Source organism: Gracilinanus agilis, chromosome 2, assembly GCF_016433145.1.
Source record: "Gracilinanus agilis isolate LMUSP501 chromosome 2, AgileGrace, whole genome shotgun sequence".
In the NCBI taxonomy this organism is placed as follows: domain Eukaryota; kingdom Metazoa; phylum Chordata; class Mammalia; order Didelphimorphia; family Didelphidae; genus Gracilinanus; species Gracilinanus agilis.
In genome coordinates, this window is record NC_058131.1 from 265,451,106 (window position 1) to 265,476,303 (window position 25,198).

Below are 25,198 nucleotides of genomic sequence, written 5' to 3' on the forward strand. Positions count from 1 at the left end.
CAAAGAAATTACCACTTATCAGGGATACTGCATGGGAGATTCCTATTCAGGTACAGTTTGGACTAAGATGACCCCTGAGTCCACTTCCAACTCTGGGAGTCTATGATTCTAGAGGGAATAGGAGAGAAGATAGAGAGTTTCAATGATAGAAAAATATTCAACTTATCATGTATCAAAATCACTGACATTATGGGAAGGAGTTAGTATCTCCTAGAAATAAATACCTAGAAAATTAAGATCCAATATTTCAAATATTTGGATTTCGAATGATAATGGCTCTCTATCACTACTCTTATTTTCTTCTGGTTATTGTCCTTTCATCCCTCCAAAACTGTGGTTGAAGCCCTAGATTGGGCATTTGAGAGCTGGAATCAGAGAGCTCTTCAGGACAATGTATGACAATCATCAACGTCTACAGGAGTCACACTGAAGTCATGGTTAATCTGAAATCATCTCATCCTATAAAGAAACTAAAGAAACCCAGAAATCAATAGACTCCATTATTATCATTGCACCAATCATTGCTTCTATAAGGTTGCAAATACGACTGTCTTCTTCCATTCACTTAGCAAATATCCTACCACTAACTCAATCCTAGTGACCACTGATCCATTGTCCTTACTCCTTCAAGAGCCATCTATGCACATGTGTTTCTGTCAAGCACACTTAACTTATCTTTGATTTTAAATTCCTTCAGTCTGTCCTTTAAATCCTATGGCAACCAGGTGCCTACATCTTGCTAATCACAACTTAACTTCTCAAATATTTGTTTCTTGAGAAGAGAGCACCCAGCCAGCAAAGTCTGCTAAACATGTATCTCAACTAGTTAGAAATGTCCAAAAACAAAGGCCAAGGCCAAAATGTGAGATATTGGAGATTGTACAGATCCTCTTTTAGAATCTAAAGAAAAGAATTAATATCATCCAAATAAACTAAAAGGCTTCATTGTGTCTGGTTTTTCTTGGAAGGTTGGAAACAATGGACGGAATCAGGCCATGAAAGCACCAACAGGAATGCAATATACATTCCCATAGCCAAGAAAAGGGAAATGAGTCCTGAACAAGAATGCTCAAGAAAGAGAAAAATGGAGAAAAAGTCAAAGACTCAAGAAAAGCTCAGTGAACAGAAAGTAAGTATGAATAACGGGCAGAAAATTAGATTTACAGAAAGGAAGACCTGAGTTTGAATCTTGCCTCAGACAAGTAGTATCTGTGTGACCTTGAACAAGTCACTTTACCTCTCAGCCTCAATTTCCTCATCTGTAAAATGGAAATAAGATTAGCACCTACCTCACAGGGTTATTGTGAGGCTTATATAACACATATAAAGCACTTTTCAGACTTTAAAGTGCCATATATGTATATATATATATGTACATATATATGTACTAGCTTTTGTTATTGTGCAGAATTTCAAAGAAAAAGAATCTTGCAATTAGCTATAGTGGAGAAGGAACATCAGTGATTCAATCTGTGGTCCCTAAATTACTGACCTCACTTTTTTACTTAAGTTCCCCAAGTGTTATATATCCCTATGCCCCAGTGACCTTTGTCCCAACGAGAGAAGCCGTTGTCTCTTTGCAAAGCCTCCTACAAGTTCCAAGTGGTGTCTCTGCCTCCCTAGTGGACATCAAACTTGGAGATATCTTGGAGGCATCTATAATCCCATCATTCTTGCCTCCTCATCTGAGCAGGCAATGGAAAGAAAGAAATGGGATAAGGAAAGTACACTCCCAGCTTCCCTAGGAGTTCGTGGTCCTTTGACAAAGGCTGGTGGAACCGAGAATGTCAGATGGATTCAATACCACATGCAGGATGCCATTTCAAAAGCATGCTGCCCCCCTGGGTCCCTGGTCTCACTGCATTTCCCCACACACACACACTCAGCACAGGTTCCTTTGGGCATCAGCACTGACCGCATGCAGGCGATGAGAGGACTAATCATCAAACCCCAAGGGAGAGAGTTGGCTGCCTACATTTTTCCGTGCTCCACTTTTTGGAGAGGACGAGGTTGGAGAAGGAAGGGGCCAGAAGGGTGGGGAAGAAAGTTCAGGGCAAGCAGGAGAATGAAAGACATAGTCACACACCAAGACAATAGAAAGAAACATGAGAGAAGACATGGAAAAGTCTTATGCTCCTTAGACAGGTTGTCAAGAAGCACAAGGGCATAAGGAATTTGGGGAGATGTTTGGTTTTTTTTCCCACCATCTTGTGCCATCTGCATAGGGAACACTGAATCTGGCCTGGGGGAGAGGGAGGAGTGGAGGGATGAGTGTTTAACATTCCTTCTCTGTGTGCGTCAGGACCTCCCTGAGGTTCTCAGACATTCCCCCTCAACACACACAGAGAAGAGGCATCCTTTTGGTCAATATAGGCTGCTTACACATTAGTCTAACTGCATAGTAGAGGTTCTAGATTGTCAAGCCTCACTGAAAACATTCAGATATTATAGGATCAACTCACCCAGGAAGGATTACTTTTTAGCTTTCAGAGAAACCACAACTTTCCCCTTCACTTTTTTTTTCAGCTCTGGAAAATAGGAAAAGCATCTCATCTTTCCTCATCTTTGCCACCACCAAAATGAACTGAAATTTTCCATCCTGCAATGCTGAGGCATTGTTTAGGATGTTGGTTAAGATTTGGTTTAGGCAAGAGAGCAGGATGCTCAGAAGGGTGGCTATGGACCATTATCCCAGTAGAAGGTGATGGATGGATCGAAGATGCTCTCCAATGTCTTCCCTCCCCCTTCATCTAGTACCTCTATTAAGCAGGGCAGTATTTTGAACAGAGGGGGAGCAGGGCAGAGAGAATGGGCCGTGCAGCAGTGGGTTAGTCCGTGCGACGCATTTCCCGTGGTACCTAGAGTTTCCAGAGCAGCATCCACACAGAGACTCTTTGCACGGTTTGCTTTTACTGGAAATGAGGGGAGAGCACAAATTAGTTCGGGAAGCCATCGCCAAACAGGACACTTTCATTCTGGTTTGTAGATGCATCAAAAGAGAATTAAACGCCATCCTTTTAAGGGCCAGGCTCATAGCAGGAGTCTGGACTGAGCAGCTCCCTGGGTGCAGGGTTCAATTTGTTTAAAAGAAAAAAAAGAAAGAAGAAAGGAAGAAAAAGAAAACAAACCAATCAATTCAGAGACTGCAGAGAGGGCACTGCTCAGCCTCCAGGCCAGCATCACTGAGAAAGTCCCTTCATCTCACCATTTACTGATTTTTGGCAGCAACTGGCTTCAGTAAATGTAGTAAGGAGGACTTCAGATCAATTCTTCTGCCTACTTGAAGAAAAAAAGTTTCTTTTTTCCCAGAAGTTTACATATACCTTTTCTCTCTAAAGTTAAGAGTTCAAGTAAACATTTCCTATAACATGTATTATTTTTTGCTATTTTCATGCTGACAAAAAATAATACTTGGGATTGGGCTTTGTCAAAAACTGTTTGAGAATGCCACAAATCCTGCAAAGCCACAGAGCTAAGGAAGGGAAAACTCAGAGGTTCCTTCGTTTGAAGCTCAAACGTTTTAGGGAGGAAGGGGGAAAAGTGCAATTCAGCTTTATTGCCTGGTTAACACACCAACAAAGCTTCATGAAACCGGCCAGAGGAGTCAGACATTAATTTCACCTTGGCCTCACGCCATCTGACATTCCCCAAGCCAGGCCTCCCCTGTCGTAGAGCAGCTACCACTTTTTATAGGTGCGACAGGACAATTAGATGAAGCTGAAACACAAGTAAAACTCAATATTATTCAGGAGGCAATGGCTGAGGTGTCATTGGGTGATTTCTTGCAAACTAACAATAGCTCCAAAGCAGAGAAACCAAACCTGATTCCAGTTTGAGCTTGGAAAGTCATGGACATGTAAAATGGGTCATAAAGGACTTTGCAGTCATAACTTGCTGCTTCAAGGAATTAGCCCACATTACAATACAATCTTCTTCTTTCCCTCCCTCTAGAGGCCCAAAATGTTTATCCATGAACTTCCCCTGAACAGGCATGGGTTGGCTATTACACTAGGATCTAACATAAATACTTTAAAATTCAAGAAACCTCTGGACAGTATACCGTGCTTCCTCATTGGCAAAGGTCTGTCTTTGCCATATGTTCCTCTATGATGGAGCAGCTCCTGGCAACATTTTCAGATGCCCCTCTCTCAGCACTAGGATCTGACATCAGAGAAAGATTTAACCCAAACCCATACGGCTTTTGTCTAATTGTTTTTTTGACAAATAACTAAAAAAATCCCTCTCCAGAGCATTTGAAGTTTAATTTGAATATGTTTAACAGCCTGGAATCCAATTAAGTTACAAGCTTAATAATTAACATGATCTCTTTAACAGAGAAATCTTCAGATCCCCCCAAATCTGCTTCTTCCATCTATCGCATGGTCACATGGATACCCTGGATGGATTTCTTTGCTGAAGAACAGGAAATTAATTCCATGCAGGGAGAATACTTGCTTTTGTGACAGCCCAAATCTAGAGCATCGCTGTAAGTTACCATAAGCTACAAGTGGGCAAAGATTCCTTTGAATGGGCACTAATGGCAACCGGCACCTAGGCTTTGAAGAATAATAGTCAGATCTTGCTTCTTCTTACTCGTTTTGTTCTGTATCAGTTTTACAGTCAAATGTTTTACCCAAGAACTATCCTCCACAGCTTGGAGGACTTGGTGTTCTCAAAGAATGACAAAATCAGCTGGAGAAATCATCAGCTTGGTGAATCACCGTATATCATTCACAACCCCAAAGGCCAAGTCTCTGCCTCATGGAGAATAGTGCAAAAGGCTGGCCTACTTCATGTCCCACCTTCCCATTCTGATCTGTCCCCTGTTCAGATCAGCCAAAGGGAGCTCTCTGCACAGCCCCAGAGCAGCTTACAGCCTGCCCCCTCCAGGTGGAATCATGAGGGTGGCACAGTAATGCCTACACAGACTCTCGGCCGAGACCAGACAGTACAGAAACATGACTCAAACACCTAGACTCCACTTCCTCAGGGCAGGGCTGCCAGAGGGCTGTGGAAGGGCGGGAAATGCACATAGAAAGGAGAAAGAGGTGAAATCCCCAGGTACATGGGCATGGGAGGAGATTCCCTACCTCCCCTCTCCCAAGCACAAATACATGAGTCAGCAGGAAATGAGATGGGATGAAATAAAATGAGGGACAAGTCAGAGCATTCCACCATCCACCAATTCTTAATGAAGGGCATCCGAAGCCAGGCAGGCCCTCCAAGACCTCAGGCCATAGCAAGGGTGTCATGAGGGGAACTAGATCTCTAAAATACTTTTGAGTCCAGGTCACTAGAAGGACTATCTATCTATCTATCTATCTATCTATCTATCTATCTATCTATCTATCTAATTTTATAAAGAGAGAGGTATCACAAAACTAGCCTTTTCCAATCTATTTTCTAAACCAGACCACAAGAAAGGGAGATTCGCCATAAATTTAATGGCACAGCTCTGGGGTCATGATGACCTCAGGTGGCCAGAATCACAAATGAATATTCTCAAAATCATATGGTTCAAAAAGGGTACCTCTCTGAATCCAGGAAATTAAAGTTTATGCCGCAAGTTGGATTTTTCTTATATGTAGCACCATCTACTTTTTCAAGGGCTAGTCAACTTATTTTATGCCACAATCTAGAATAGAAGGATCTGGAAATGTAGGCATGGCTTCTGCAGGGATGGCTAGAATTCCATATCTGACCCAAGTCAAACTATGGAGTAGGGGCTAGAATAGACAGAGAAAGTGTAACATGGAAAATGGCAGAGTCACCTGCTCACTTCAACCCCCAGGAATCAACTGTTTAACTCCTTTCCAACTGTCCCCTCACCCAGAGTTCTCCAGGGCGGGGTTCCCCGGAATTCTGGGTGAGGCTTGACCCTGTATCTTGCAGGAATTCCACCCTGCCATTTTCCATGTTACAGAAAGCTACCAGAAATTTTCTCAACAAGTCTGTCTGTCCAAACGTGTACCTCTAAGAAATATAAGCTCACCATGGAGCTAGCAAAATCAAGTCCTCAATAGAGTATGAAATGAAGCAAGGAGAATTGACAATCAGAACCAGCCTAAAGCAGAACCAGCCTAAAGAATCACAAACACTCAGATTCACATCCCTGCTTCAAACAACAATAGCATCTATGTGAGCATCTGCTAGGAGCTGAAGGCTATTCTGGGGGCTGGGCAGGGGACTGCAAGGGGGATATATAGAATGTCACCTATTTCCAGGAAGCTAGGAGGAAGCCATGAAGGAGGGTTTCCATAGCATCGCGCTATAAAGAACATCAGAGATTCATGATCAATTAGCAACAAACCTGACTCTGTGAACAACCAGCACTCGTGACATCATAATCCCAACCATTAGGGCTGATTTTTGTTATTTAGGGAAACCAGCATCTAATTTCCATCAGGCAGCTAATTAATGGAAATTGCACACATGCAGGGGAGTGTTATTTCTTGCCATTGTTCAGAAAAGCAGAAGATAAGACTTCCGCTAAATATGGGATGAGGTGCCAGTCAAACATGGCAAAACCAAATCACCATTGGTTTCAGGGCATTGTTCGCCAGCACTCTAAAATCAAATGTGCCACTTACCTCTTAGCTTTCCTCTGGGGAAACTAACCTCTCCACTACCATTATCCCAGACTTAGGCCAATCTCAATATGTACCCTTTCTCAAAAAACCTTGGGACTCCTAAGTGGATCAGGCTTGGAAATCTACAGGGGGAAGATTTGGGTAAATTCCTGAAACATACCAGGATCAATGGAAGAGGCATCTTATGGAAAAAACACTTGGGAAAGAGGCTGGGCTATGTTAGGAATGAGGAAAAAGAAGGAGAAGGAGGGGGAGAGGAAAAAATCATACAGTGCACATTACAGAATGTCATCACAGGAGCCAGTGGTATGTCCTCACCTTTAATCCTGCCTTCAGTGAGAGCCACCTCATCTCAAAGAGGACAGAGCAGAAGTCAGAGAGACCCAGAAAAGGGCAATGACAATGATTAGAAGCATTTGGGGTGAGGGGAGGTGATATATTCCAAATTGGGGGTGGGGAGAGGGAAACAAAGAGGCTGTCTAGAAACTACTTGGAGTAGAAAATAGCAAGTCACTGTAACAAGCAACACAATCTTGAATAGCCCAGAGAGGGCCATTTGGACACCTCATGATCATTCTCACAACACAAGACCATGGGGTCAGGAGGGAGAGACTAGGGGAGAGGAGAGAGTATATACTAAGGTAACAAAATTGAACTAGATGAAAGGAAAGATCTGACTCCACACAAAAGGAACCTGGAAAGCACATGGGGATACCACCCAAGGGTGGAGTTTATAGTCATTCTCAGTTAAATTTGGTTAATGAGTGGACAGTAATGTTATTCCTCCAGCCATGGTCTGTGGAGGAGGGAAGACAGCACAATGACCCAAAGGAGAATTTCAGCATTGACCACATTGGATCTGGAAACCACTGGTAACTTCCAGCTGGGACCAAAACACAAGGCTTATAGTGTTTGCTAGCCTATTCAGAGCACAGTTGTTGTTCATTTATGGGAAAGCCAAAAACAATTTCCTCCAAAATACCAGGGGAGAATGGAGGGAGTGGAATGGGGGATAGAGAATTGGGCCTAATTCTTTCCTTTTAAACCCCTAAAGCCAACATCAGACCTCACACTGGTACAGCCAAGCCTCACATTCTTACAGAAGCTAACCGAGGCAGGAGCATCTGATGAACTGGCTCTGCTATTGAATTCAACTATGAAAACATAATCTTGGTGACTGGTATTATTTAGCAACTTGTGGATTGAGCACTTTGGAGGGTATGGCTGCACACATATGTAAGAAAAAGAAGACTCAATTAAGAGAGGGCATAGCCTTATGGTCTGTTTGAAAAATTATCCTTCCTTTTTCATGCTGAAGGGAAAAAAGAAATTGTGTTGTTCTCTTCTCTCTGACATGGGTCTCCTGCCAAGGCTTTCCTACTGAAGTGCCAAGCCTCACACCTTTGCATGCTCATGCAACCTCTCACAACCCAAATTCCACAGAACCTCATAACCTCAGAACTGGAAGGATCCTCAGGTATTGTCCAGTCTGATCCCTTCATTGTGCAGATGAGGAAACTCAGACCCTAGAGAGGGCAATAATAGCATCTTCCTTTCCTCTTGTCAGATATACTGCCTTTCACCAGTTCTTTTAGACTAGGGGCCAGGAGAGAACCAAATTCATCACGTAAGGGCTCCCCAAAAATAGCGTGTGTCCTTAAGAAGAAAGAGGGAACTTCCTAGTCCCCTAGGATATTTGGCTCAGAATTTCTATAGCCATTCCAAGCTTTTGGTTGGATTTTGGTTGGGGTGGGGAGACAGGGTTGATAAATCACACAGGAAGAAAGTCTCTGGGGCCTCTAAGCAGTCACTCCCTGGCGGGCAAGCAAAAGCCAAAATGAAAACAATCATTCTGGCATCATGTCTTGAACGGCAGTAGGTAGTTTTTCTCAGTCCACTGTGAAGATACCCTTGAGTCTTTGTAAGGTCCTTTGCCAAATATGCTGAGCAAAGATTATTCTAGGGACTCAAAAGGGTACAGACATCCCAGACCCTGGAACAGAAGCTACAGACTACCCTGGTCCCACACTCATCCACCCACGGGCCAGGAGAAGGGAGAGGGATACTGCCTAGAATCTCAAAGAGGCCCTAGTGACTTTAGGTGGCCAAGGCCTAGACAGAGTGAAATCTCACTCTGGTCTAAAAGAGTAAATAAACACTAGGAATGGGGTGAGGTCTTAAAGGAAAAGCTCTGCCTCAGGGTCATGTAAAGTAGCAGGCTAGACCAGGAGCCTCTTCACCACAAATGGGTGGGAAAAGTGACCCTGAAAAACTATGTGCAATCTGCCATCAGTTGTCCCCAGAGGCCCCCATCCACAGAGCCACAAAATAATTCCAGAGTACATTGAGGAGAAACAGTCAAAACAAAGGAAAAGTGATTTAAGGACCAACATCACCATTGTGCATGTGATACAGACAGACGAACACAGAGGCACAGTCACACAGACACCCATAGACCACACAGTGAGAAGCGCACACACAGAGTTTGTTCTGCCCATGGCACTCAGCTCCCTTTGGCTGAATATACCACAGACGGAAAAGAGGGCTGGAGGTAGCTATAAAAATACACACACAAACAGCAATATACCACAATATACCAAATAGAGCATGGGAAAGCAGGAGATATACAGACCTTGGTGATGGTTCAGGCTGAGGTTCTTTCCTTTAAACAGAAGCAACAGTGAGTTAGTAGATGTGTTCTGTACAAAGGGTACAAAACTCTCTCCACCTGTTTAATAAGTGACAGCATCCACCCAAGAACTAGTAAGCCCTCCTGAAAAAGGCAACTCTAGGCTTTGTGGGTCCACCTCCCTGGTATTTCACTCTTGAGTGATAACTGAGATTGGTTCTTTTTCTTTGTCTTCCCAACAAGAGATTCAAAAGACATTTTACCCAAAAGGCCAATCCCATTTCTTATTGCGACTCAGGAGATGGGAGTCCTGCTTACTCTGATTTCTACATTTTCCCATTAGGTAGGATTAAGCTTAAAAAAGAAGAGATTGATCTTGGTTTCTTCTCTGCCAATCCTACTCAATGAGGGAGATGTTAGGAATAGTCATTATAGGGATATTCAGCTTCAGGAATCACTCATGCCAAATTTCTCCACTCATCATGCCCAGCACCCCAAACCAGCTCATGCCTCAACCAACCCTATGAAGTGCTAAGATACAAACCTGGAGATGGGGGGTTAGTACTCCTGCTCCTTGGACTAATTCAGGTCACCTTCATTTTCCTTCACAGTAACCCCCACCCCAAACCACAGACCCCCAGACAAAGTCTAGATGAGTTGATCATCTTATGCTGGGGTCCCACACAGGCTCCCTGGAATTCAGACCCAGGCACACCTGAGAGAAAGGGGAAGGGTTGTCAGGGACAGAAAGTGGTGTCAAAGACACAATTGCCGCTGACCTGGTGACACAGAATCATCATAGCTCAGACTTGTAGGTGCTTTCTGCCTAAGATCTCAAGCAGCTTGCCCCGTGGCTCAATGCACAAAATTTCCCCTAAGAATACACAACACAAGGGAAAACAAAAACCAAATGCACAGGGAAAACCACACAAAAATGAATCCCCAAAGGCACGCTTCTGCCTATAGGTAGCCTCAGAGTGGGAGAGGGGCTAATGCTCTATGACATTAGCTTCTGCCTTCCTGTCCCCACAGCTAAACTGTTCTGCCTGCCTCCTCAGTTATGGCAACACCCTGAGTTAGCTAGAACAATAAACAGAACTAGCCAACCTAACCTAAATGTCTCACTGAAATTGCCTAAAGTAATGTCATCCATAGCTTCATAAAGAAGGGTGCTGGAAGTCAAAAGCCCACAAAACAGGTGGTTAAAAAATCTGTCATGCCACCCCAAGGCAGAATGTCACATTTTAGCATTCTCCCTGCTCCTCTGACTTCCTTAAAGCCAATTTCTCAAAAAGAAGAACTTACCAAACAGATGCTATGAGCAAGCAAATGATAGAATCCTAGGATGAGGAGATTCAGAGACTATCTAATCCACCCCCTGCCAACTCTTGCATAGCTAATGAGCTGTCCTACTTTTTAAGATACTCAGAGAAGGCTAAATGGAGAAGGGGTTATTTTGTGGTAAGACTGAAAGAAATTTTCACAAATAAAGGAATAGCTATAGGGAAATCCAGACAGGTGAAGACCTCCAGAGACCACAGACAGGAGGGACAGTGGGAAAGAGACAACCACAGACACAAAGAAACAGAGATCTTTTATCAATTTCCCCCAGAGTTTTGGGCACTTGGCTACTGACCTGAAAGTGAGTCCAGATTTGCTCTTGAGGTTTCGGAGAAGTTCCAGTTGGTTGAGAGGTGGGATCAGTCTGGAGCACAAAAAGGAGAAAAGAGTTAGGTTCCCAATCAGATTAGCCCAATATCTCTCAAAAGAGACTTTCATCTAATTCTCCCATTACAGCGTTAAATACAGAGAGTTAGACTTAAATGCTCAAGAGCCACCCTACAATGGTCTTAACATTAGCAGAAGAGAGAGAGAAACCTCTTTTTACGGCCCCAGCCCTAGCCTACTGGGAAGGAATGCCCCATGACCTCCCCAACAATCTGTTTATAGAAGATTAACAAAAAGCCAGAAACTCTGGAAGAAACTTCAGACATAGTCCAACAGCATCATTTTGCAGAGGAACAAACTGGGACCCAAAGAAATTGTGAATTACCCACTGCCTCACAGCTAGTTAGCAGCAGAGGTAAGACTGGAAACTATGACTCCGGAATTCCAACTCAGGGCTCTTTCCACTATACTGCACTGACTTTACTATAGGGAACCATGGAAGATTTTGAGCAGGGGAGCAACGTGGAAAAAAATCAGTGTTTAGAAAACAGTAATCAGACTCTGTTTCTATGGTTTAGGCAGGAGGAGGAAAGATTGAAAGTATATTTGGGAGGCTGTTGGAATAGTCCAGGTATGAAGGGCAAAAGGCCTCAATTAGGGTAGCAGTAGGGGCAAAAATGCAAAGAATAGGGCATAGATGCTATCAACATTGTAAATGAGGATGGTTGATAGATTAAGAAGCCTAGAGAGACACAAGAGTCAAAGACAACTCTTCTCTTTCTTAGGTGGTAGTGGATCAGTCTAAACTTGGATGCTTCTGTTGGTCTAGGATACTAGAGATGACATGAGTGTCTTGAAAAAATTGGCTACTGAGAGGGAAGATCCCAAAGGCAGAGAAAGGAAGGCCAGAGGTGCCGTAAAAAAGGTCTCTTTCTTTGGAAACTTGCCAGCCCCACTGAAGATGTAGAAGAAGACAGTGAACCCTAGGGACTAGGAGCAACACATAAGAATTAAATATTCTATTGTCTGTCCTTCCTCCTATTTTATTGCTGGTTTCCATTTTAGGACAGAAGTGACAACAGTTCTACCTTCCCAGAGAGTGATTCGAATTGGAATCACTTGGTGATTTGTTTGAAGAAGCTACCCCCTTCTCCAAGGACCTCTTTTCACGAACAGCTGCTCTTTTATTTTATTTTTGCATTGATAATGATAACAGCTAGCATATATATAGCACTTCATTAAGGTCCATTTTATATATGTGACTTCATTTGATTCTTACAACAACCCTGTGAGAGAGGTACTATTATTATCCTCATTTTACAGAGCAAAAAACTGAGGTTTAGAGAGGGTCACACAGGAAATAAATGTCTGAGTCAGAATTTGAACTCGGGCTTCTGACTCCAAGTCCAGTACTCTACCTAATGTCCAGACATTAGGTTGCCAACATTAGTTGCAAAGTAGGGGGTTGCCAAAAGTTTGACTTCCTACCCCCAAAAAGAAAAAAACATATATTAACCCTCAGAAGTTTTGGGTCATATAGTTAGGATAAAAAAGACCTTCACATCATCCCACCCAACTACCCACATTTTATAAATGAGGAAATTGAGGCCCAAGGAGCCAAAATGACTGGCCCATGGGTAGCAAGGGGCAGAGTTAGGATTTGAACCTGGGAACCTAGACTTTGAAGCCTGCATTTTTTCCACTATACCATTCTGCCCTTCAGACTGAAAAGGTCCAATCCTGTCCTAGATTTCTCAGACACCTTCCCTTGAAGCCGGAGGATCATGCAAACTGGTTATAGGCTTATGAGCATGATTTTTTTTTAAGCCCTTACCTTCCATCTTGGAGTCAATACTGTGTATTGGCTCCAAGGCAGAAGAGTGGTAAGGGCTAGGCAATGGGGTTAAGTGACTTGCCCAGGGTCACACTGCTAGGAAGTGTCTGAGGTCACATTTGAACCTAGGACCTCCCATCTCTAGGTCTGGCTCTCCATCCACTGAGCCACCCAGCTCATGAGCATAATTTCATGAACATCATGAGAGCAATGGTGACAACTCAGGCTCCATAATAGGCTTTGGGACCCTGATTCCATCTCCTCTCCTGTGTGACCTGAGCAGGCTGTAAGGCAAGGCTCTTCCTAGGAAGGTCTCCAAGAAGTTCACCCTGAACGTGCCCTCCTAGACACAGACCAGGGAGCCAAGTGGTCTATGCCAGCAGCCACTTACCTTGCTTTTATTTCAAGCTTGGTCTCTTCCTAGACTGAGGACTGCCAAGTCTCTGGTGCTCCCATGCCTGCCCCCCCCCATGCTAGCTGGGCTTTCTCTCTCTCTTCCCCGAAAGGCACCCTTCCTTGCAGCTCGGGGAGGGGAGCTAAGCAGGAGGGCCTGGCTAGGGCAGTTAGAGGTACAGCTCATGCGTGGCTCGGGTCCAAGGCTGTTTCATCCTTCCCTGTCTCTTCATTATACAGGCTCCGACCCATGGGCTGCTCTCTCCAACTTCTCCAATCCCCGCTCCTCCCCAGTGACCCAACACCAACGTTAAGCATTCACCACAGATGGAAAAAGGAGCAAGAGACAAGTCAGTCCCCAATCCCTAACCCAGCACACGCACACAGGCACACGCATACACACACACACACACCACACACACACTGGGTTAGAAAACACAATACATAAGCACCTCAGAGCCAAGGTCAAGGAAAGTCATGCCTGAGACACAGATACAACAAACACCATCACAAAACAGAAGGATCAAGGGAGGAGAGGCAATAGCATGTGCGACACATGCGAACACACACACACCTGCACACACACGCACGCACACACACGCACGCACACACGTACCATCACTGGCCAGGGGAGTCCTGAGTGCTTCCTAAATGGATCGTGTCTTATGGTGGATGAAAAAGCAATAAGAAGTTCAGGGAGCTGGGGAGGGAGGAGAGGGCAGGGGCAGAGAACTGGGGGCATCATTCCCAAAAAGAAAATGGTCATTGTTCACAGAGGGGTGAAGGTCCAGTGGGCAGTAGGGCAACTAACTCCATTTGACAAGGCCAACTAGGTCTCCCAAGTTACCCAGAGCACACATCTGGGGCATCGAGGAGGGCTGCTGTTCTCACGTTTTAGAGATAGCACACAGACACCACGCCAGCACCGGAGCTTTCTGGGAGACTTACGAGCCGGGGACCAGAGCTTGGCTTTGGTCAGCAGAAGAGAGGTAGGAGGTACACGTAACCCTGCCCAGATCTAGGGCTGGAGAATTCCATCTGTAAGTCTGTCCTGACCAGTCTGGTTCATATTGAGCTTTACTTTTAATTTTGTGAAAGGGAGCTGGGCTGTTGTGAGACAACTTGATGTTTCTCCAATAGAATTTCCCATCACATATGATTTTTATTTCATTCCTGTAGTGACCGTGGCTTTGCCAGTAGCTAAAGTCAGTGATTTAGGTTAGACCTGTGACCAGGACCTAATATGGATCCCACCTTCCTGGTCAAGAGAACTATAGACCCTGGAAGGCTAAAATGACACCAGCTCCCTTCTGGAAGAAGAAACGTGAATCTCTCTTCCCTAGCTTTTCCACCTCTATAAAAAGGCTCTGGAGCCTCAAGTCCCAGGTTGTTAAGGCAAGAACAAGTATCCATTTTCTGATTAGGGCTCCTTTAGCCTATGCTCCCCTTAGGATGTGGCCTTACAATGTAATAAAACATTTGCTATTTTAGACATTGTATTTCTAACTTACCAGGCCTGGCACAATGAGGCCTGACTTCCAGGGAGCCTTCTATATGTGCACCACCAATCCTCCTGGGCACACGGAGAACTTTGTACATCAGGGCATGGAATTCCCTCTGCACAGAGATATGGCCGGGTATAAACCCAATTCCCACCTCCCACACCAGCAGGCTATCCAGAAGCCCAGTGCTGATCTGCATTTCTAGAGGAGGAAGGGATGGGAGAATATTTTAGCTTTATGTCTCCAGTATTTACCACAGAAGTTCAGCTTTGGAGGAAAGATGACCCCTATAACTTTCTTCGTATTTTAGAGCAGGAGTCCTAGGGAATTGGCCTCTGGTCCATGGAGCAGTCTACAACCAAGAGAAGGGGGCAGCCAGCTACCAAAACAATGAGGAACTGAGAAAGGGAGGTAGGAAAAAAGGATTGGAATAGACTTCAGGAGGAGGGAGAATAAAGAGAACAATGGAAGAGGGTGGACTAAGGAGGAGGAGAATATTAAGGAGAAGCATAGAAAGGTTAAGAAACAGGAATATAACTTGAAGGAGAGTAAGCAATGGTTCAGGAAGTAGCAGAAAGAATGTGAAGAGTGTGGAAGAGAAGGTGCTTTTGCACATTCAGCCTAGGGTGTATATGATCTGTGGCTGTTACCATGGAGGCTGAGCAAACTACAATTATCCCCCTTTTCCTTCCCTCCGCCATGAATTCTCCCAACATTTGTGCCAAACTACAAGGAGGGTTTTATGAAGCTGCATGGAATTAGCTCTGCAGGCTGTTAGTGGGGGATTGGCTCTCTCTCCTTTTTGCAGCGGTTTGTTTTGGGGGTAGTTTTCAAAAGCTTTAACTTCTTATAGTCCCAAACGAAGAACAAGAAATAACACCACACACAGCTTTCAGATTCACATGCACTTCATACCTGGAGGCCCCGTAAGTTTGTGTTTGCGAGCTTTTTCAAGTGTTTTCACACCAAAAGAGACAGACAAAGAGAAGAGAAGAGAAGAGGAGAGAGAGAGAGAGAGAGAGAGAGAGAGAGAGAGAGAGAGAGAGAGAGAGAGAGAGAGAGAGAGAGAGAGAGAGAGAGAGAAATNGAGAGAGAGGGAGGGAGAGAGAGAGAGAGAGAGAGAGAGAGAGAGAGAGAGAGAGAGAGAGAGAGAGAGAGAGAGAGAGAGAGAGAGAGAGGAGGGAAAGAGGGAGGGAGGGAGGAAGGAAGGGAGAAAGGGAGGAAGGAAGGAATGAAGGAAGGAACAAAGGAATGAAAGGAGGGAGGAAAGAAGGAAAGGAGGGAAAGAGGAAGGGAGGGGGAAGAAAGATGAGGCAAGAGAAAAGAAGGAGGAGAAAGAAGGAAAGAAAGAAAATGGAATAATAAGAAGAAAATTAGGGAAATGGGAAGGGGGGAAAGAACAGAACAAAGAAAATTAGTCCATGGGGTAAACATAGGCACCTATACAACTGGAGGTAGTAAACTGCAGCCCAAAGGGCCCATGGTTCTTGTGTGTGATGGGTTTGTGTTCCCCAATGAAAGAAGAGCTATACTCTAGATGATATTAGAAACTGCTCTCCTAACCCCCATGGGAGAAAAAAAGTCAAAAGAGGTGTGGGCATTGCTTTTAATATACACTTCTCTTTCTTTCACCCTTTTCCTCCACACCCATACCTTGAAAAAACTGAGCTTCTAGGAACCTTATCACCCATCTCTAAAGGAAGGGGATCTCCACAAAAACTTGTACACTTCCTGTTTAGGGGCTCAACTAGCAGTGAGAAGCCACAGAAATGGGCCCAAGGAATACAGCAGAATGTTTGAGAAGTTCTTGCTAATCCAAGGAACACATTGGATTATTTTAAACTACTTACTCACCAGTTGTTTGGGGTTTCGGTGCAAAGAAATTATATTTATGTACCTGTACCAGCAGCCAGTCAAAATGGAGCAGTGCTCCAAGCCAGCCTAGGGACAGAAGGATGAATGGTGGGTACCAAAAATTGCTGTTCTGATTCTTCAAGGTTACCCTCAAGGCCCCGCACAAAGAAACAATGACCACTTCAAGACTAATATTGCTATCTAGTCCAGTTATAAAATGGGGCCAGAATAGAAGAGAGATATAATTTCTGGTAAATTTCCAGGAAATTCAACTAGGTGGCCAGCTGGTATTGTTATGTCCAACAATTTAAAATTCAGAGGTATTATTAATTTTTTTAGCTTTTTTTCCTCTACTTTCTATTCTGAACAATCCTCTTCTGGAGGGGACGTAGTGTCTGTCTGTCTGTCTGTCTGTCTGTCTGTCTGTCTGAGTCCACGTTTTCCATTTCAGAATGTTGGCCATGGGCCCATCCTGGTTCAAAATTCCTTTTGAGAAGATTTCAGACTCCAAGCACATATGGGCTCAAACCCAAGACACCAGATGGTTTCATTGATCCCTATATGTAGTAGTCAAAGGAGCTTTCCCCAGACACCCTAGCGGTCTCCCTCTCTCCAGGAGATGGAATTTTAAGAAAAGGAAGAAATATGTTTCTAAATCCAGCCCATCTCTCTAGAAGTCCTCCCACCACCACAACCTCACACTTGGTAAAGACAGACCCTCCTTGATGGGGGAGGGATAAAAGGTCAAGAGGCAAAAGGTCCAGAGTGGACAGTTCACACATGTGGCAGAGAACACAATTCAGCACCAACACGGACTAGGCTGAGGAACATTACCTCCATTCCAGGGCAGCTCTCTGGGGAGAGAGGGGGATCTTTCTTCTCAAGCTGCCAAAGCAGCCCACAACACAATGCAACTAACAGTGAAGAAAACAACAACAAAAGAAAACGGGGGCAGAGAAATAAAGGTGAAAACAACTGCGACAATATAAGCAAAGAACAAAATTAATACCATGGAACTTACACGGAGAATCTTCAACATATGCACTTTTTAATGAAAATTAAAATAAAAACCAAAACAAAATAACGGAGCTAAGGACGAATTGGAAAACAATGCAACATCACAAGAAAGGCTGTCTAAGAATTCTAGCCCCAATCACCTGGGGGTGAAAAGCCTCTCAGGACTTTTGCTCCCTGTGGAAGAAGGGAAACAAGGACAGAATTCAATGGTGGTACCTGTACATGGGAACGGTGACAGTGCGTTCATAATACTGCCAGGTCGAGTGGAGATCTGTCCGAGAGAGGTTGGTGGCGTAGAATCTCCATGCAGACTGTGACCAAGAGAATGGAACACAGAGAAAGTATGGTCAGAGGCCAAACATCAAAGATCACTGATAGGTTGTAAATGAGAGAATGTGACAATTAGAAGAGCCCTTGGAAAATAATGAGTCCAATTCCTTCATTTTACAGACAAGCAGAATGTGAGAGAACTGATTGGACTTGCCCAATGTCACACAGTTAATGGCCCAACTAGGGATTCTATCTAGCTCTCCTTAAAGAGTGGCAACATGGAATAATGGAAAGAAGGTTGGTTCTCGAATTGGAAAAGATGCATGTTCAAATCCCATCTCTAGCACCTATTGATTAATATGCCCTCATACTTTGTGATCCTGCAACAATGACCTTCTTTCTCAGTAACATTCTCCAAATGATACCTTTTCACTATCTTCTATGTCCAGAAAATGCTCTCCCTTTCACCACCTGTCTTCCTTCAAAACTCATATGAAATTCTGCCTTCTCCAAGAACTTTTCCTTGTTTCTTCCCCATTCTCCCCCATTCCTCTCTAAGATGACCTCTCCTTTATACTTTCTATGTTTTGTATTTATGTTCTTAGTTGTTTAAACATTCTCTCCCATTAACATTTGAGCTTCTTGATTGACTTTGCCTTTTTATTTTATTATTTATTATTCTTGTTATTCCCAGTGTCTGGGACACTGTCTGGCCCAGAGGAGATGCTTAATAAATGCTTATTATTGTCCAGCCTTCTTATTAGCTATGTAACTAAGAGAAAGGTCCCAGGTTCCTCACCTCTAAAATGGATATAATAATAGTTTAATCTCATAATTTATAGATTTAAGTAGTATATTAGCCTGAATAATCTCCCTCACAAGAATCTTCGCAAATAAAATGAGAATATATTCCAAACCAATACTCAGTTAATAAGCACCTACTATGTGCCAGAACTATACAAAGTTCTGGGAATGCAAAGAATGGCCACAGATAGTCCCTTCTCTCAAGGAGCTCATAGTCTAATGGAGTTGAGGATGCAAATAATTATATACACAGATCTAGGATAAATCAGAGATAATCACAGAAGGAAGACACTAGAATGAAGAGGGAATAGGAAAGGTTCTCTGTAGAATGCAGGATTTTAGCAGAGACCTGAAAGAAACTAAAGAAACCAGGTGGCAGTGAAGAAGTAGGAAAGTATTCAGTGCCTGGGAGACAGACATTAAAAATGCCCAGACTATGGCGATGGAGTAATTTATTCAAGCAATAGCAATCAGACTAGTGTCACACTATGGAAGAGTCCATTGAGCTAAGGGGGAAAGGGAATTCAAGATGCAAGAAGACTGGAAAGTACTGTGTTCCTGTCTCTTTCTAAGATGTCAAAGGGCTGGAGAGCAGCTTCCTGATAAATTCATTGGAATTAATGGCTAGTGCCCAGTTTTCCCCCCTACTCATACCTAGCATGCTCTCTGTCTTTCACTTCATTTCTCTCCCTATCTGAATCCCACTTACCATTCAAAGATCACCTCAAATCCCACCTTCTCCAAGGAGACTGCCTTGGCTCTTCCAGCCCATAGCAGTCCATTCCATTCCAGACTACACTTAACACTCAGATTATGTGCCAAATTTTGGCCCCTGGTTATACTGGGCCTTATGCCATTCTCCATTTTGTGTAAAGAAGTTCTATTCCTCCAATTAGACTATGAATTTTTCAAGGGCAAAGACCATTTCTCACCTTCATCTCTAGACTTCCCACACCAGAGCCTAGGATAGGACTCAGCAGTTGATTCAATGTAATTCACTCATTTGAGAAACCACCAAACAAAAAATTGTTTGGAAAAAATAAGGGACCACTTAAACTCTCCTTCATTTTGTCCTATCTTTGACAGCTATTGCTATAGGAAAAAGAGAAAACATTCTGAATAAAGGTAGTAAGTATAATGTGCCTACCTTTCCATTTCTAGCTGCCAGGATTCCTTATGGGTAGACATCTGTCTACATTACCAATACCCCTGATCTCAGCGAAATTTCTATAGAAACTTCATCTCATTTGTTCAAAACGAAGTCAAGCAAAACACAACCCACTTGATGATTCTGTTTGCACCGTGCAGTGATTAAATCTGCCTGAGTTTTCACAGATCAACTTAAGGCATCTGCCGGGAATCATGAAATGATTTTTATACATTTATTTTAAGGCAGCTCCAATTCCCCTACGCTGTCTAGCACCTTCCACACACTCCCTCAAAATACCATCGGTCTCCCATCCCCAGACCCCCAGTCCAATCTATTCCCACCTTGAGTTATGTCAAAACAACACTAAACCCCTACATGGGAAAGGGATGAGAAATGAGAAAGCATATACTCTCCTACCTTTATTTGAAATGTTTATAATGGGTTTTTCCTTTCCCTACCTATTTCTACCAAAAAGTAATCCCTGACCCTGAATTGGGGGCCTCTGGGAACTTTTAACCTCTTCCCAGACAGGTCTAGATTCCTGCTAGCCTCAGGGCACTAGAGAAACTACACCAGTTCCTATGGCATTAAGAAGAGACTGAATGACTACCTTAAACGTGTTCTTCATAGTAGGGCCATGTTTAAAGGAGAACAACGAGAGTCGATAGTTAACTGAGAGGCCTTGGCTTACCTTCCACGGAGGAAGAAAACAACTTGAAAAGTGTTTAAGAGCACAAAGCTATGTGTACTATGACATGCTTCCATTTTCTCTCTCTAGGGAGCAGGCTCAAACCCAGATGAAAGCAACATAATTCAATGGACTCTTTCTAAACTTGGGAATATTGATTTCACTTCAAAGTACCACAGCATTTGGATGCATTTTCTTTGTCAGGTTAAGGCACCTAATTCCCATTTCCACTAATGGGGTAAGTCTCTTCCATCTAGGGGAGCTCAGAGCAAAACTCTGGTCCATGAAACCTGTGTCTCTCTTTTGAAAGTGCATGAGTTGATTCAAAAAATAAACACATTTTACAGTGGGTAGAGAACTTTGGAAACAGGAAGATGCATTCAAATCTCACATTAGACACACGTATTAGTTGCATAACAAGTCATTTAATCTCTCTCAGTTTATTCTAGTTAACTCATTTATAAAATGGGGATAATAATAGTACCTGCCTTGTGAGGTTGTTTGTGGAGACTATGTGAAATAATATAAATGTTTGGTACTTTACAAACCTTAAAATGTTAGTTATTATGATTTATACTATGTATTAAGCATATAATATATTCATGATGTATGAAGTATATATTTTAAATATTATATTTAATCTAATAATATTTAATAATACCATGAGAAATAGTGTTTGGAAATGGATAGCAAACTAGCCCTGGAGTCAAGAAGAAATGGCTTTATGACCCATCTCTGAAATAGATTGGCCATGCCATCCTGGGCAAGTCGCTTACCCTCAATGCCTCTAAATTTCCAAAAAAGTGTTAACCCACATTGGTATAAGGAATTTATTCACCAGGAACTTCCCTCCATTGATGAAATTACAGATTGAGCATTTAGATAGTGGTTTTGTGCTTACAAAGTGCTTTCCATATGTTATCTCATCTAATCCTTACAACACCTTTCTAAGCTAGGTTCGGTAATCCTCATTTTATAGATGAAGAAACCAAAGCTGAGGAAACAAAACGATTTGTCCAGGATCACCTAACTAGTAAAGAAGTGTCTGAGGTAAGATTCAAATTAAAGTCTTCCTAACTCCAAGTCCAGCACTCGAGATGCTACACTACCCATCTGCTATGCTACTACCAGAAGGACCCCATTCTAAGGCTTCCGACTCCCAGACAATTGAAAGAGCTCACATTTCTTTGCTCCTTTCATTCACTTTCATTCATCTACTTCTGTAGTTTCATAGGGATCAGGCCAAGCACCCAGTCTGCATTTCAGAGGGACCCTGGCATTACCTGGATCAGGCCAGCTGCAGGATTCCTTCTCTTCTCAAAGTGCTTCTGACGATGTTGTTCTTGGACCTTCAGGGCGAACCCTGAACCTAAAATTCCCTGAAATTCAGAGATTTGCCATAATGTGATAAGTTAGGGGAGTGCTCTCAAAATTCCAGTTCTATGCCTGGGTTTCCCATCTGCCTTTTATTCCCTTTGTAGCCCAACTAGCATCCTAGACTGTCTCCAAAATGCTCCAACTGTCCACCTTCATCCCTTTCAGTAGAACTCTTTGATATAATAATTTATTTGTATACGTCCAAAAATGACACCTCCTGCTTCTTAGGACAAAATGTAAAAAAAATACTATTTCCAAACTATTTGGAAATAGCATGGCAATCCACTTTATCATCTCTGAAATATTAAAGCTAATTATTAGTATATTTTGTAAAAGGACAGCAAAAGACAGGAGGGGAGAATTTCTAAAACAATGGGGAATTACTAAATAAAAGGATGGTGCAAAATTAATATTGTCAATCAAAGGCCTTTAAAATTCTGACAATTTAGGGTCTTTAACTCAGAAGTTCAGTCTAACTTTTCAGTTCTCTACATCCCCATTCAAAAGTCAACATGAGTCAGTGGATAGAGACTAGGTGTAGAGCAGTGATGGGCAAACTTTTTAGAGGGGGCCAAAGGAAAGGGAATGTTCATCTGTCATTCTGTTTCTAAGGCAACTCTTTTGAAGTTTCATTGTATTGTATCCTACTCATTGTATTCATCAGATTAGGAATAATGTCCCGAAGCTGGATAGAACATTTCAGGGGGCTGCATCTGGCCCACAGGCCGTAGTTTGACCATCACTGGCTTAGTCATAAAGACCAAAGTTCGAATACTTCCATGAATACATGCTATCTGTATGACAACAAATTACTTAGCTTCCTAGTATTCTCAGTCAATTCTTTAAGGATCTAAATTATAGACTACTTATTGGTCTATACCACTGAATTCCCCCACACTGATGAAATCTCAAGTACCAACCAAAAAGAAAAAAATAGTCTTCACTCACTAACCTCCACAAAGAACCTGGTTAGATGGGAGCTGAAATGTGGTTTGGTGACCAAAAAAAAATCTTGAAGGATTCTTAATTTCATCAAGATTGGTCTTGCCTCCACCAAAGCAGAGAACATTCCCTACCTGGTATATTTATGACAATCTTTGTAAGATCATAGACTTAAAGCTAGGACAAGAATTACAGATCACCAAATTCAATCTCCCCATTTTACAGATAAGGACACTGAGTCACAGAGAAGTTAAGTGACTTGTCCAGGGTCACATAGCTAGTGTCTGTGGAGGAATTTTAATTTGAGTCCTGGTCCTTCTGGCTCTTAGTCCTGTGTCCTATCTACTAAATTCAGTCATTGCAACCTTAGCTGGACTGACCCTTAACTACAGACCCATTGTCTATAATCAGATCCATACTCAAAGCTTTTCCTTTGTAGCTTGGTAGGACCTTCAGGGACTTGGTTTCTGCTGTAATAACCTTCTTTAACATTTTTATTTATGTAGTTATTTTATTTAGAATATTTTTCCATGGTTACATGATACATGCTCTTTCCCTCCCCTTCTTCCTCCCCACTCCCGTAGCTAACTAGCAATTGCTGGAATAACCTTTAAGAATCCAAGGCTTCTTTATGATCATGGCAGGCATCAGAAAAGAATTGTAATAGAGGCATCCTCTCCTAAATGGATTATTTGATTCTAAGTAATGAATGCACCTCCTCTCTTCTACTCCAATGAAGATAATTTGTAAAACTAACTGCAGTACAGGTAATTGCTCAGGTGTACATCTGAGGGGTGGCTCTGCATCTCATTAGGATTATGGGAAATGTGGCTGATGGGAGTATAAATCACTATCACCCAAGCTTCACTCTACTAAGTACTACAACTTCCTGGTTATATTTCCTACAGTCTGGAAAATAGGTCCCCCAAGCAATCAGCACAAAGGTGTAAAGCAGTGGTTCCCAAACTTTTTTTGGCCTACCATCCCCTTTCCAGAAAAAAAATATTACTTAGCCCCCTGGAAATTAATTTTTTAAATTTTAACAGCAATTATTAGGAAAGATAAATGTACTTGTGGCCATCACCGCTTCCCTGGATCACTGCAGCACCCACCAGGGGGCGGTGGCGCCCACTTTGGGAATCACTGTAAAGCAATGATGGAGATGGGCATGCCTACTTATTTCTTATAAAGACTCTTCCTATGTGATAAGTTCAATGTGCATGACCCTTTTTGCAAAGGTGTGACTTACAGCAGGAAGAGCAAAGAAGGAGACTCCAATGAGGGTGAAAGTAGCAGCCAACAGTCTCCCATTCCAGGTTTGGGGATACTTATCACCATATCCGATGGTAGTCAATGTAATCTGGAACAACAAACATCAGGCAGTCAAACTGGTTTTTTCTAGGACTGTTTGCTAAACATAGCAACAAATTAAAAGTAGGAAAATTTTCTCAGTAGATATGACTTGTATGAACTGAAACAAAGTGAAGCAAACAGAAATCAGAGAACAATATATACAATAACAACAACATAAAATAAATAACTTTGGCCAGCCAAGATTTCTAAAAGATTTTTGATTAAATAAGCTAGCCCTCTTGACAGAAAGGCAATGAACTCAAAAAGCATAATGAAACACACATTTTTGGACATTGATGGTATTGGTTTTGCTTAATAATGCATACGTATAACAAATATTTTCTTTTTTCTTTTTTCCATAAATGGGAAGGGAAACAAGGGTCCCTCCTCCCTCAAGGTTGGATAAAGCTCTGCTCTAAAGTTTTTGTTGGGGTTTTTTCCCATGAAAGGACATTTATAGAGCACTGGATCAGTAGTCAAGAAGACTGGAGTTAAAATTCAGCCTTAGACCCTTATACTAACTCTGTGACCCTGAGCAAGTCACTTAACCTCTGTTTGTCTCAGTTTCCTCAAATACAAAATGAAAATTATAATACCACCTACCTCACAAGTTGTTGTTAAATGAGAGAATATTTATAAAGCACTTAGCACAGTAAGGGGTATAGAATAGTTGCTATATAAATGCTTGTTCCTTTCCCCCCCAAAAAAATACCAGAAGGAATCACAAAAAAGTTGGACAGCTTTGAAAGTTATATATTGAATTTATTATATATGCTTAAGAAGAAAAGTAAGATCTACATACCAGAGAATTTGCAGTTTTATCTACAATCCTCTCCTAGTCTACATTATATATAGAAATGCTAGTTTTACTTAGTGCTTGTTAAGTTCAGATTTTTTAAAAATAAAACAGAAAAAAAAGAATTTCTCAGCAGCACAAAATTCTGCCCTTATTTCACATATAAAAAAACCACCATCACCCAAACAGGGTCTTATTAAAAGCATCAACCTTCCTGATTACCAAAAGCAGCTCACATTACTTAGATATCTTGAATTTTTCAGTCATTGTAGGATACAACTTGAATTCACACACACACACACACACACACACACACACACACACACACACA

At 42.5% G+C, this 25,198-nt stretch overlaps 1 protein-coding gene across 1 annotated transcript in view; it reads right to left on the minus strand.

The window, feature by feature from the left end:
- KCNQ2 (potassium voltage-gated channel subfamily Q member 2) overlaps nucleotides 1-25,198 on the minus strand; it is a 219,983-nt gene that overhangs the window by 92,768 nt on the left and 102,017 nt on the right. Inside the window, exons 6-12 of the mRNA XM_044659649.1 lie at nucleotides 23,968-24,078; nucleotides 21,683-21,778; nucleotides 17,704-17,798; nucleotides 15,532-15,561; nucleotides 10,856-10,924; nucleotides 9,223-9,252; nucleotides 2,859-2,912 (exon numbers count right to left, since the gene is read on the minus strand). Of these exons, the coding sequence (XP_044515584.1) occupies nucleotides 2,859-2,912; nucleotides 9,223-9,252; nucleotides 10,856-10,924; nucleotides 15,532-15,561; nucleotides 17,704-17,798; nucleotides 21,683-21,778; nucleotides 23,968-24,078 (485 nt within the window). The remainder of the gene's footprint in view (nucleotides 1-2,858; nucleotides 2,913-9,222; nucleotides 9,253-10,855; nucleotides 10,925-15,531; nucleotides 15,562-17,703; nucleotides 17,799-21,682; nucleotides 21,779-23,967; nucleotides 24,079-25,198) is intronic.